This window comes from Heterocephalus glaber, unplaced genomic scaffold (assembly GCF_053883595.1).
Source record: "Heterocephalus glaber isolate CG9 unplaced genomic scaffold, H.glaber_assembly_v1.0 deba00001472, whole genome shotgun sequence".
Taxonomy (NCBI): domain Eukaryota; kingdom Metazoa; phylum Chordata; class Mammalia; order Rodentia; family Bathyergidae; genus Heterocephalus; species Heterocephalus glaber.
The window spans coordinates 14605907-14619512 of NW_028258315.1; the positions used below are offsets into that span (position 1 = coordinate 14605907).

Consider the following 13606-nt stretch of genomic DNA (forward strand, 5'->3'; position numbering starts at 1 on the left):
CTGGGGGCCGAGCTCCCCTAGGCCTGGAGATTCGACAGCATCTGATGCTTGGTTTCGGTGTGTGGAGTCTTTAAATTTCTTGAACTGGGGACTTTGTGCACTTTGTTTCTCTTTCCACTGCTTTAACAGGGGACAGGTGGGCAAAGGATGAGCTTGTTATGTTTTACTTCTAACAGGTAAATGATTCTCTCGGGGAAGGACAGCAGTGAGGTGTTGCTGGCCTCCTGTTCACTGCAGAGATTGCCACAGCCAAACCAGTGTTTGCATTTTCTGTTGTTGGAGACAGGGCCTCACTATGCAGTTCGGGCTGACCTTGAACTTGGCGAGACCCTCTTGCATCAGCCTCTCTCTGCTGGATTGGGGCGTGTACCACCACACTGGCAAGTGTGTGTTTGCGAGTGCAGGGTGAGCCATGTGTGGTGTGGGTGCCCGCCACCTGCCTCACTGTGAGGAGGTGGTGAGCAGAGCCGAGCCGGGCTTCTTGGCCGCTCTCCGGATGGTCATGAGGCTGCAGCGGCTGCGCGCCCCAGGAAGAGGCTGGCAGAGGGGCCGCACTGCTGTCTGTGCAGGAACCCCAGGGCCTCAGCCAAGTGCAGACCACGCCTGAGCACTGTTGTCACGAAGCAGTCCGTGCTCCTGGGTGCAGCTGTGGGACTTAGGTTTTCTGTCCTGATTGATGTCTTTGCCCTCAGAGCCAGCAGGGAGGCCCGGGCCCTCACTGGCTCAAGGGGGCGCATGAGCGCCCAGATGGCCTTTGCCTGGTGAACGGCATTTTGGTGCCTCCCGAGGCGCTGTCATTGGCAGATCTCAAGCCTGCTGCTGCTGCTAAGCCCGGGGACTGCTCATGTGCCACACAGGCTTAGAAATCTCAGGCACTGGGCTCGGTGGTGGGGCTTGCCACCCTGCACTCTGCTCCAGGTGACCTCGGGGCGCTCCGTGCTGCACTAACTCTGTCTTCTTCAACCCTGGCAGGAGCAGATCATCAGTCTCGTCAATCAGATCTGTGGCAAAGTATCTGGCAAGAACGGCAGCATTGAGAACTGTCTCAGTAAACCCACACCAAAACGAGGCCCCCGAAAGAGAGCAACTGTGGACGTGCCGCCATCCCGGCTGTCAGCCTCTGGTTCCTCCAAAAGTGCTTCGAGCTCATCATGAAGACGCCAACCCCATGGTCGATTTATATATATTTTTTTGTAATTATTATATTCTAGTTTGGAGTACTTGCTGTAGGATACAAGCTGTCTTTGCACTAGCTCTAAAGAAGATTTTCTTCTGGTTTTAGAGAACTAATTTTGTTTTAGCATTAAACTGATGGAACTTTTTTTTGTACTTAGAATACCTAGACACTGCAGTCAGATTTTTGAAACTGCCGTATATTCACTGTTTTAAAAACCCTTGCGGGGCTGTATTACTTTGTATTGCCCCATATGGCTGACAAAAGCCCTTTTTTGTTTTTTTGTTTTTGTTTTTTGTCTTTTTTTGTAACTGTTGGGGGAAAAAGGCTTTTAAACCCATTTTTGAAGAGGGTGAAGTTTGGAGAACAAATTTTAAATCCATCAAGTCACGTGAGCAGATTTTTCTAGATCAGAAAAGGGATAGGAGACACACACACACACACACACGCACACACACACGAAAACTTGAAAAGAAATGGCTTTACTGTGGCTGTCTTTCCTCTGTCAAGTGAGATGAGTTCGTATTTTCAAACCGGAGAGGCCCGTTTTGGTTCGTGGGCGGCTATGGCAGCTGAAGGCGGAGGTTGGCGTGACCAGGTTCTCGTGACCAGCCGAATCACTATGCATCGGGAGGACGGAGACAGACTGCCTGCTTGGAGGGTCCCTGACGGAGACCTGTGCCTGATTTCATTAGGAAATCCATTCTGTTATTTTTTGGTGCTGTTGGCTACTTTATCAAAAAACCCTTCAATAGCATCCTTAAGGAAAACAATGATTGAAGCCACAAGTGCTTCTTTGTCATCGACGTGCAATCTTTCTAACATTCCATCTTCATCTCACTGTTTGTTTCACACCTCCACAAGTCAGCATTAATCTGTTTTAAAAACGTTTTGTTTTTATGATCACGTTTAGAGCCACTAGGAAGTCTGCAGTTCTTTTTGAATGTGAAAATGCATTTGTGCTCATCTTATCTATTTTTTCTGTCCATGTTGTAACAAAAAGTAAAAAAAAGAAAAAAAATCCCAACCCCTTTGTACATACGCCTGTAAATTGTTTTAAATACTTGAGCCTTTTCTTGGAGGGGGGAGGGAGGGTGAGAAGACGAGATGAAGAAAAGCCTTACACTTCAGTTTCTTCATCGGGTGGAATGGATGCTTACAGGGTTTTCTTGTAACGTTTATAAGTGCTGCTTACATCACTGAACAACAACACCAGAATAATAATGGAGTAGCTGTTGCCCTTCTCTGGTTGTGTGTACAGTATGTGTGGAATAAAAAAGGGAAACTTTTCACAAGCTGTTCTTTGTTTCATATTTGGACCTATCGACCCCGTAGCTACCCACGCTGCACTGAGCTTGCCGGTGGTGACGGCCAGGAACGTCCTAGGATCCACTTTGTTGGTTGGTGTTGCAGAAGACTGAACTGTTCTGGAATATTTAACAGTTACATAAACAGTCGAGTGTTTTCCAATGTGGTTGTCCGGTTTTTATGGCCTTGCTGTGTACTTTTCCCTCTTTTTGACAGTAAACTTCCGCCTATGGCTTACAGTTTGACATTTAATTTATTAGCGCTGCTCTGCACCCCTCCCTTGAGAGGGAAGACTTCATGTGGTTTATTGCCAGTTTTTTGTTTACTTTTCAGGTTTGTACTACAAGGTTTAATAATAAAAACAAAGTTTTTTGGACATTTGTCTGTCTTGTGGAAGATGAGTGCATGGAAGGGGCTGGGCGTCCTCTGTGGGCTGTTCAGCTGGTACGGGGGTCCGGGTCACATGGAAAGCCAAGCTCGGGCAGGGTGAGCCCGAGCACCCGTTTTGCTGAGGCAGGGTTTGCTCCCTGGTTCACTCTGCACAGCCACCGTGCCTGGCCCGCCCTCACAGCCACTCAGGAAGGTGGCCCGAGTGCCCCTTCCCAGCGCTCACAGGAACCCCCTGTGTACTCATGCTGGCCTCGGGGCCTGTGTACAAAGCAGCTACGAACGCCCTGGGTTTAGAGTCCTCAAGCTTTATTGTGAGCTCTTCTCAGCCACTCACACGTCACTGGCACCTGTAAAGCCGAGGAACGCTCCCCTCAAACATCTTGACTTGAGTCGCTGTCCCCACTGACGCCAGCCTTGGCCTCGCCGTCGGTGTGGAAGGTAGCCAGGGCAGTGTCCGCCTGCACCTCCTCCTCATCTGCCTGGACTAGGGGGCCGTCCTCACCCTCGGCATCCTGGGCTGCAGCGCCGGTGCAGGCAGAGGGGGAGGAAGGTGGCTTGGGAGGTAATTCGGTGGGGTCTGGAACCTGAAGAGTGAGTTCATTCTGGCAGGTTTCAGATCCAGGCCCTGTGAAATGGGGAAAAAAAAAGATCAGCAAAAGATTGTAGGTGGGGGCCGTGCCTGGTGCCGTGCTGAGGACCTGCTGCTGCTGTGTGCCCTGAGCTGGCTGGGCCCGGGCCCTCCCTGGACCAGCCACACGTGACAGATGAGAGCGCAAGCACCTTTGAAAACAACATCCAGGAGCTGTGTTCGGACAAGTATTGCAGCCCCTGCGGAAGTGACTGATTCCAGTGTGAAGCCACAGCTGGAACTGGTGACTTGACGGCCATTCTCCAATCTTATGGGAACTAAAGTTTCTTCCTGGAATGAGGATGACATGCAGTTACTGCTGCTGTCTCTCTCCCTGCCCCCAGAGAGGGACCAGCCTCACTTCCTGTCACCAGTGCCCCAGCCTGTGCAGGACAGGACAGCACACCTGGAAAGACACCATCTCACAGATGTGCCAGACAAGAGATGAGAGGTCAGGGCCTAGCAATGGGGACTTTTTTTGAGGTGGCACCAGAAGGCCTGAGCTTAGTCCTTCTTTTCTCATGTACTGGAAGCAATTCACAGGCTCGGCTTAGGTTGCTCCAGAGAGACCGCCGGAAGTCTGGAATTTAAAATGTATGGAGGCTCGGCCCAGCGTGGTGCCTCAGGAAACACTTGCTGACTGAATAGGAGACCATTTTGGGAGGGCACAAGATGGGAGTTCGATGGCCACAGGGCTGAGGAGTTCCGAGGACATACTAGGCCTTGGCCCAGTGCAGTTCCACCCAGTGTCTGCCAGGGGAAGATAGAGGAGCTTCACGAAGACAAAGCCACAGACTGAGCCATGCAGGAGAGTCCTGCCAGGCCCCGCTGGAATCAACCTTTGGGGCAGAGGAGTGGAGACAGTAGGAATGCTCTGCTTTCTGCAGCCCCTGAGGGGCACAGGAGTGAGGAGAGAGTTGGCAGGAGAAGTTGAGCTGAGAGAGCTCTACATGGTATCTGCTCAAATGTGAGAAATGTTGCTAAGACCTGGCTTCATTCATGCAGATTTGTGGACTCCTACCTAGACCAGGGGACAGCTCGGTGTTCTCCTCGCCACCTGAATTCAGGAAGACATCCAGGGCCTCCTGGTCAGAGATGTCCATGAGGTCCATCTGCTCCAACATGTCCACATTCACCTCCATGGATGACATGCTGCCCATGGGCTCTGCGGACAGAGGTGCAACACAACACTCAACAGGTGCATTTCACTGGCATCAGGCCGATTCCACGTAGCAGAGTGGCAGAGTCTGGTTCAAACCTGTCCCAAGTCACCTCTAAGAGATGCCCTCTGCAGGTGTAGGCGTCATGTGGAGGCCGCTTCATTGCACCTGCACAGAGGGAGCAGCCGCCTCTCCGGGCAGGCGTGGCTCTCTAATTCTAGGGGCTTTCTCACTGCCCCTCGGACGTTTCTCAGTCCTGACAAGGTAGCCTTTGATCAGAAGCAGAAAAGGCGCGCACTTCTGCAGGCGGCTAGTGGGACCAGAGCCTCCTGTGGGGCAGACAGACCGGGGAGGAGGAGCCATGCTCACCACATCTGGAGTTCGCATGCCAGCTTCCTTTAGGGTCCAGAGAACCACGAGCCAGTAAATCCTTCCAGGCGTGAGAATGCCTGGCTGAAGCAGATGCAAGGTGTTCCTGGAAACTCTTCTCCTTATCCCTAGGTCTCACAAGAACATAAACTCCCAGTTCAAAACCAACACCCTACCCAAGCCAGAACTCACACACAAGGAAACCACTGCCTACTAGTGGGGTGATTGGTAAGGACTGTGCTGTCATCCTCTCCCAAGACCTTCACTGAGCCTGTGGAGTGTCAGCAAATTAAAGCTGGGAGCAAAACACAAGCGAATGTCAGACCGGGCATCTGAAATGGGCCAAGTAACAGAAAATTCAATCACAGCAGACCAAACAAAATTAATGAACTAGATGACAGCGACTAATTTCCTTTACAGTACAGCACAGAAATAAAAAGATGCAAAGGCTTACCATGTTCCCAGGTCCAGAAGAAGAGAATAGAGGAGCAATTATATACAGAGAGGTCAATCATTTTTCAAAATAAAGACTTGGGACCCAGATTTAGAAAGTAAAATACATTCAAAACACAATCAGTCCCAGGGCGAAGAGCTAAGTGCAAGAATGTTAAGTGAAAAGACTTGTAAATTCGTGAGTAAACAAAACTTGGAATGAGGAAGGCACGGTGGGGAGTAATTAGACGGCTGTGCAGTGCCAGGAGGGCAGGAGGGAGGGGGTGCTCGGAGGGCTGATGGGGCCTCTGTCATTCCCTACAGTAGTGTGATGAGAATGTAATTTCTTTTTTAAGGTAAAGAGCAGAGCTTGCAGTTTCCATGGTCTCAGCAGGCAGGAGCCAGTCCATACTGACCTGCTCTGCCTGGGGATGTTGGCCAAGACCTCATGGCTGTCAGCATCTCATCTCTGCAAGGGCACCAGGTGGAGGCCCTCACCAGGCCCTGGTCACCCAGGCTGACTGGGGGCATGAAGACGGCCTAGTGGCCAGGTTTGGGCCTTGTGGCTATGGAAGCCTTTCAATCTGGCCTTTCTGGCTTTTTGCCCAGTGCTTTGACTTCAGTTTTGCAAGGGACAGAGCCTCCACTATCTGCCCCGGCTGTCTTCCTAAAAGGTCAGGAGTGTTAACTGTTAAAAAAAGAGGAAGAAAAATTGGACTAAGAAGCTCAGGAAAATACCACCAAAGGCAAGGAAACCAGGTATGTCAGTAACCAGTACCCGCAAATGAACGGAACCTGCCAGTAAAAGGAGAAAGGTTGGAGGACTAATTAAGAAAAAAAAAAAATGGTAAGAGCTACATTAAGAAAAAACGTGGGATGGGATATTTTAAGGGGGAAGCAAAAACAGTGTTGAGTAAAGAGCAGAACTTTTAAGACTGATTTTTTTTTTTTTTTTGGTACCGGTTATCGAACTCGGGTCCTTGCGCTTGCAAGGCAAGCGACGGAACCACTGAACTAAATCACCAGCCCCTTAAGACTGATTTTATCCAGATGATTATTCAGAACTTCTGCATAACTGTTTTTGGCTGTTTTTAAAATAAAAGGTGGCAAAACAACAATGAAAACAATATCCACGGTGGGGTGTTAACCTACCTCTTTGATGACTGACATTAGCTGGCCTAAAATTAGTAAGGGGGGAAAACCCACCCTCCAAGCATAATGGGATTGAATTAGAAATCAGTAAAGTTTACTAAGTTTTCCCAAGTATTATTTAAAACCACAGTTTACAAAACAAGGCATCTTAATGAAAAATTTAAATACTCAGATACTATTCATTACAAAAACTTGTGGAGTTCAGCTAAAATGGTACCTTAACAAATTCATAGCTTTGAATCCCTTAGCAGAAGAGAACACAAAATATCAAACATACATATTCAAAGAAAACTGAAGAGGAAAAGTGAATGAAACAGCAAGGAACAACCAAAAGCCTGGCACCTGAGGGAAGAATACTTAACCGAAGCACACAGCAAGTCATTCTGTGGACAACGTTATGGTAATGGGTTTGAAAACTACACGTGCCAGCATGAACAGAAACTCCGGCAGCCTCCAGGAGAGCAGCTCTTCAGACAGCAGCCACTGGTCCCAAGCGGCATCTTCCAGCCCTCGGGAGTAACGCACGACAGCTCAGAAACCCAGCCCCAGAGGCCAGCTGGCGGCTTGTCAGTCCAGAAGCTTAATGCAATTGTGACAACTCCCGACAGGGTTTTCCAAAGAACTGGAGACTTCACACGGAGAAGGAGCCAGCCCTAAGAACAGCTGTGGCAACTGAAGAAAAATGACCTGTGGGGGTTTGGATCAGGGGACAAGACCTGCTATGAAGCAGGGTTTCCTGGCCTCTGCTGATGCTCTAGGCCAGGTAATTCTTCATGCAGGGCTGTTGTGTGTAATGTGGGCAGGGTGACAGCACCCTGGCCTCTGCCCGTGAGATCCTGTGGCACCCCTTACCCCAGTCTCAACAAGCAAAATGGTCTGCAGACAACAACAAATGTCCCTAGCCAGGAACTGCTGCTTCATGAGTACATAAGCCAGTCTGGCTTGATTTAGGGCTAGACGACAGAATAACGGAACTGCAAGGAGAGGAATCCTTGGATCCTGGAGGGGAGAGAAGGCAGGAGTAGGAAGCAGTGCCGAAGGATGCCAGTGCTGTGACATCGTGCTACTGCTGTAGAGGTAATGAACATGGGATCCCACCTGTGACACAAGTCGAATGGCAGTGCACTAAGCAGAAAAAGGAAAACAAAACTCAGACTAAAACACAGTAGAATGTTCTCACAACTCGGAACTAAGGATTTCTTAAGATAAAGTACAAACCATGAACAAAGCAGTTTGCCACAAGCATTTGATTAGGCCAAGACCACTCGTAAAACAACTGAGATGTTACATACATTAGAGAATCAGTGAAGATCAACAACCACAAGTATAAGACTCAATAAAGAAACAGAAATGAGCAACTAAGGAAAAAGATTAAAGCCAAAATAACATTTCATCCTATTTTTTTTGACAAATTTAAATATGTGACACCGTGAAGTGTTGACAAAGATGTAATCAGCACACACATAGCTAGGAAGATTATAAGCTGGTATATATTTTAGCAAGCAATATGGCAGTCTAATACAAATACACGCATGTCACATGATGAGTTATTACTCCCTGAGAAATGGTTATCAAAGTGTAGTCCCACACCAGCAGCCTCAGCATCACCTAGCAATGTGCTGATAATGTGTCCTCGGGCCCTCCCAGACCTTCATACAGACAGTGGAGGGAGGTTCCTGGGTCAACCCCCGCCCCTCTGGGCCTGTGAGGCTGCTCTCGTACGAGAGCCACTGGCCCAAAGCAGCCCTCACGTGCATATGGAGAGATGGAAGAATGTCCACACCAGCAAGTTTTAAAAGCTACGAACACATACTCAACACAATAATGAATACATACGTGACTGTATTTGCTCAGTGTAAATGAGAATGGAAATCAAGTTTGAGCTGAAATTATCAACATGGATGCTTATCCACATCCCTGCCTGTGAGAGCAAGGTGCATAAAAACACACGCCCTGGAACACTACTTCTGTGACTGTGTCATTTGGAATACACGTGTGCATAAAGGCTGGTGGAGGCGCTGATCAGAGAGGGGCACAGGGCACTTGGGTTGGTGAAATTTTATTTCTTCAGCTAGGTGAGGGGGTACATGGATATTAATTATGCCTTTCTGTATGTCTGCAATAGCTCATTACATTCTTTAAAGATCTGAAGCAAATAACGTTAAGTTTGGAAATGTGGGTATGTTATGCTATCCCTCTTTTCTGAATATTTAAAATACTTCCTAGTTAAATGGAAAACCATTAATGGATGATGATAATTTTCAAAGTTCTAAATAAAACCCTCATGGGGAGATAATTATATCAAGATAAAATCATAGGCCAGCAGCTGTATTTTAGGTCACCTTTGCACTGTAGAATGTCTTGGGACGACAGTGAATTTTAGTACAGGTGCACTTGTATCTATTAATTCCCTCTTTCCTAACTTTGTTATGAATGTCACCATTAGCAGAAACATGACCTCATTCTGTTCCCAGCGCCTTGGTCCACTCTGCAAGCTCAGAGGGCCAAGGCACAGGGACAGCCCTGGCTCCAGGAGAGCTAGCTCTACTGACCTAGCAGTCACCAGAGACCCAACATCTAACGAAAGAAAACAACACCTCTCCAGGCGATCTAGTCATCGGGGTACCTTGACACTTGGCACAGGACAAAGCAGTAAGACTCCCTTCCTGAGAAATCCAGTCACAAGAGCAGGTCACCCCAGCCGGGTCTGACAAGGCCCCGTCGTGCCCCATGCGCACGGATCCTGGCGCTCAGCACCCCTGCTCTCCACTCACCCGCCCATGGGATCCAGGTGGCTACAGATGGGCCTTCTCCCTTTCCTCTGCTCACTTTCTGAGTACAACTTTCCACGGCCTTGTCTTAATTTAAAAATGATGGCTTGAAATGAGCAAACCTTCGGCTTCTATTTCAGACTTAGTGGAATGAGTCCAAACTACCATGTTTACTGCAGAGATTTTTAATTCTGATTGCGCCTTCTAAATTAAACTCCCCGTTTTCATCCTTGGAGATGAAGATGCCACCTTCAGGAAGGGAGGTGTGACCGTCAGGCCGGGAAGTCCGGGGACCTGACGACCATGTGGAGGTCTCGTCAGCTCTCACTGACGCAAAGCAGCTGAAAATCCTGAGGCCTAAAATTTTCTTCATCAGTGCTTTAAAACCACATGCTGGGGGCTGGGGATTTAGCTCAGTGCTTACGCTGCCTGCCTCGCAAACACAAGGATCCGAGTTCTATCCCCGGTACGAAAAATAAAATAAATGAAAAGAAAAATAAAACCACATACTGGCAACATGTGCCCAGCTCCATTTTTTTTTAACCCTTTAAAGAATGAGCCAAACATTTTCTTGAAACTTGAAGAAAATTCTTCTTGAGAAGCTCAAAGCCATAAAGACCCAACCACTTACTGTTTAAATGACATCTGCTTAACAGGCAGTGCCACACACCTTCTGGCCTGGCGCCGTGCCCGCCCAGCTGTGGAGGCTGCTGCAGCCTTCCCGAGGGGGCCTTCAGGAGGTGTGTAGATTAGATGAGGTCACCTGCTGGCCCCCACCCCCGGCTGTGAGACACAGTGAGAAGGTAGCCGGCTGAGAGCCAGGAGCCCCGCCTTAAAACTGGGAGAGGTACACTTCTGTTGTTTGGGTCACCTGGTCTACAGTACTTTGTTATGGCAGCCCGAGGAAATGCCTGGCACACCTCTTTTCTTCCCGAGGGTGCCACAGAGGCTGCACTGTGCAGCCGGCCCACCTGAAGCACCTGGGCACTGAGCGCCACGGCTGGACCCTCACCATCAGAGTACATGGGGAGAGGCTGGCACTGGAGATGTAGATGGGAAACAGCAGTATCTCCCTAGTGGACTACCTGCACCCATCAGCACACTCAAGGCACCCAGACAGGGCTTTCATCTGTTCTCCACAGTATTTCCCATCCTCAACCTTTGATTTCTTTAGCCTTTCCTGGGAGGGGACATGTAGCACAAGGAAAGGACAAGGCAGAGTGACAGAGGTAAAGGGGGCAGGGTAGGGAAAGGGCAATGGGTGAGTACAGAGTCCTGGGGAGAGGGGCTCCTAGGGCACTGAGATGCTCGCCACAGAGACCCCTGACCATATCTCTGAGCTGCCTGAGGCGACAGGCTGTGTGGCTGCCTGCTGGCACCTGTGGGTGCACACATGCGTGCCTGTGGAGAAAGGAGTGCAGTGTCTTCACTTCTCCCCTAGTCTGTTCACTTTTTTTTTCCCGGTACCAGGGATTGAACTTGCGCTTGCAAAACTGGTGCAGTGCCACTGAGCTACATCCCCAGGCCCTGTTCATTCACTTCTGCATTTAGCTGTCCCTCACAGCACCATTTACAGAGGTAAGAAACCTCTATGTTCAGCACAGGTACAGATCAAAACCAGCTGTTCTCCTCATCCATGGGTTCCGTAGCTGCAGACTGAACCAGCCTTGGGTGAAAAGTGTGTTAGATCTGCAGTGGTTGTGTCTGGACCGAATGTGTACAGATGTTTTTCCTATGCATTATTTCCTAAGGGATATGGTATAAAAACTGCACACAGTATGTACATGGTATTAGGTGTTAAGTGATCTAGGAATGATTTAAGGCACATGAGAGGATGTGCAGAGGTTCTATGCAAATATGAGACCATTTTCTCAAAGAGGCTTGGGTAGAGTTTGGTATCCACGCAGAAGGTTTTGGAACCCATCCCCCGGGGATACTAAGGACAGCTGTGTTCGTAGGATAGGCTGCCTCCTGAGGAGGAAGATGCACCCTGTGAAACATACCCTGTCAATGAATTTTTTCTTCAACTCCCAGGATTGAACCTGGGCCTCATGCATACTAAGCACATGCTCTGCCACTGAGTTACCTCTCCAGCCCCTCAAGGAATTTTTAATAATGGAGGGAAGAACCTTATACAATATTCAGAAAAGTCAGATACAAAACCACATAGATATATAGTTTGTTACCAATTACATAAATACATTCATGAACATTGGAAAGAACCACACTGAAACAGGAAGAGGTGTTTTACTATGCTTTGGAATTATGCATAACTTGTCTTTGTCACTTAAAAATGTTTTTTCCAGCTGGGTGTGTAGCTTAGTGGTAGAGTACTTGTCTAGCATGTGTCAGACCCTGGATTCAATCCCCAGCACCAAAGAAATAACTCAGTAAATAAGTTTTTAAAAAATTATTTTCCAAATTTTGTATAAGCATAGTTTGTAGTTTTATTTTAATTTTTTGGTTTTTTGAGATAAGGTGGTCTCACTATGTAGTTCAGACTGGCCTTGAACTCATTATGTAGCCCTAGCTGGCCTCAAACTCCTGACAATCCTGCCTCAGACTCCTGAGTGCTGGGATTACAGGCGTGCACCACCATGCCCAGCTTATCATTTGTAACTGAAAAGGTTTTGATTTTTAAATCTTCAACTAGAACCTAAAAGTACAGGAAGAGACAGAACGAGGCAAGGCAGATAAGGCTCTGGTGTGCACACTTTGACTTGGGGTATACTAACAGAGTGGGACTCCCAGGGACTTTCACTGTCCCCACTCACCTCGCCTCTCCGAGATCTGCAGGTAGCCTGTGGACAGGTACTGCTCCATGTCCTGCTGGAAGGCCTCCTCGAAAAACTTCTGCCGTTCCTTCAGCTTCATCTGCTGGGCATGCTCCATTTCCAGGACCTTCTTTGAGTGCTCCGCATCCAGATCAGCTAGGGAAGCACAACACTGGCATCAGGGTTTGCATATGCACCTCCATGTGATGGTGCCACACAGCTTGGAGTGATATGGGCTGGTGCCCAACTGCAGGGACAGTGCCTCCACCACCTTCCTCCCATTTAACTGTGCATCCTCCATGTCACTCCACGGCTTTATGTGTGCTGTTCCCCATTCCCACCCATGTCACCCACTCTTCAATGACAAGCAGCTGCTCATCTTTTGGACCGACTTCCCAGGTGACTCCTGGGTTAACTTGAATTTGTTACTCCATCCTGATGTTTCTACATCACTGTGTTCATACTTGTAGCCGACTTACAAATTAGATACAAGGAGAGACTTGGGAGTTCCTGGAGAACTGTGACCATAGTTCAATGGCTGGCATGTTGTAAGCCCTTGACAAAAACTAAGACTATGAAATAACATAATAGTGTTCAGCCTTAAAAAGGAAAGAAACGGATACAAGCACAAGGGTGAGGCTTCAGGAGATACGCCAAGTGAAATATCCCAATCACAAAAAGACGAACACTAAAAGATTCCACTTATATGAGGTAGCTAGGAGTAGCTGAATCCATGGGGATGGAAAGTAGAATGGCAGTTCCCAGTGGATGGAACAGGGCAGGAAGATGGGGAGTTGTTTAATAGGTACAGAGTTTCAATTTCACAGAACCAAGAGAGTTCCAGAGATAAATGGTGGTGAGGGCTACATGGTAAACTTTTATGCTATGCATATTTTACAATGAAAAAATTAGTAAAAACAGTTAAATACGTAGCCATTGTGGAGTATTAGAAAGTGCTAGAAATTAAGATAAACAATTTTGCTTTGCTGTTTATCAACCACGTAACCTGGTTAACCCGTCAATTAACTTTTGTCATCTGAAAATTTTGGAAAGAAATATTAACCCAATATTGATAAGCAACTTGTATGAAATAAGATGAAAGAACTTTAGAATGAAAGAGCAGTGGCCTTTCCAGTAACACCAGGGAAGAGCTATTCAATAACCACCCTTCACCTTGCCACTCAAACAAGAGCCCCAGCATATACATCCTCAAGGAATGTATGAGAAAACATTTACTATTACTCACCCTGGATGGGCCAACAGTGATTTCTAGACTTGCTTTTAGATCTTAAGTCCTCTGAACTTCCCACTGGATGTGGGCAGAACCCTAAGGTAACCCCAGCCCTCTGATCGCAGGTGTGCTTGCCCTGCATAAACCCCAGGACAGTGACTCTGACAGATAATCCCATGTTTCTGTAATCCTCTATGGCAGAGCTGAATTTACAAAG

The 13606-nt window shown here is 47.9% G+C and overlaps 2 protein-coding genes across 8 annotated transcripts in view; one reads left to right on the top strand and one right to left on the bottom strand.

The window, feature by feature from the left end:
* Window positions 1-9886, top strand: part of Jarid2 (jumonji and AT-rich interaction domain containing 2) — a 253956-nt gene extending 244070 nt beyond the window's left edge. For all 5 annotated transcript variants that reach the window (XM_021260621.2, XM_087181178.1, XM_087181181.1 and 2 more), the window contains one exon: window positions 973-9886. In XM_021260621.2, the coding sequence (XP_021116280.2) occupies window positions 973-1155 (183 nt within the window). In that variant the 3' untranslated portion in view covers window positions 1156-9886. The remainder of the gene's footprint in view (window positions 1-972) is intronic.
* The window catches only part of Dtnbp1 (dystrobrevin binding protein 1), a 110274-nt gene continuing 99829 nt past the window's right edge, over window positions 3162-13606 (bottom strand). For 2 of the 3 annotated variants that reach the window (XM_021260622.2, XM_004847653.4), the window contains exons 8-10: window positions 12159-12314; window positions 4522-4665; window positions 3162-3497 (exon numbers count right to left, since the gene is read on the bottom strand). In XM_021260622.2, coding sequence (XP_021116281.1) covers window positions 3244-3497; window positions 4522-4665; window positions 12159-12314 — 554 coding nt within the window. In that variant the 3' untranslated portion in view covers window positions 3162-3243. The remainder of the gene's footprint in view (window positions 3498-4521; window positions 4666-12158; window positions 12315-13606) is intronic. The other variant, XM_004847656.4, reaches the window with a different exon arrangement.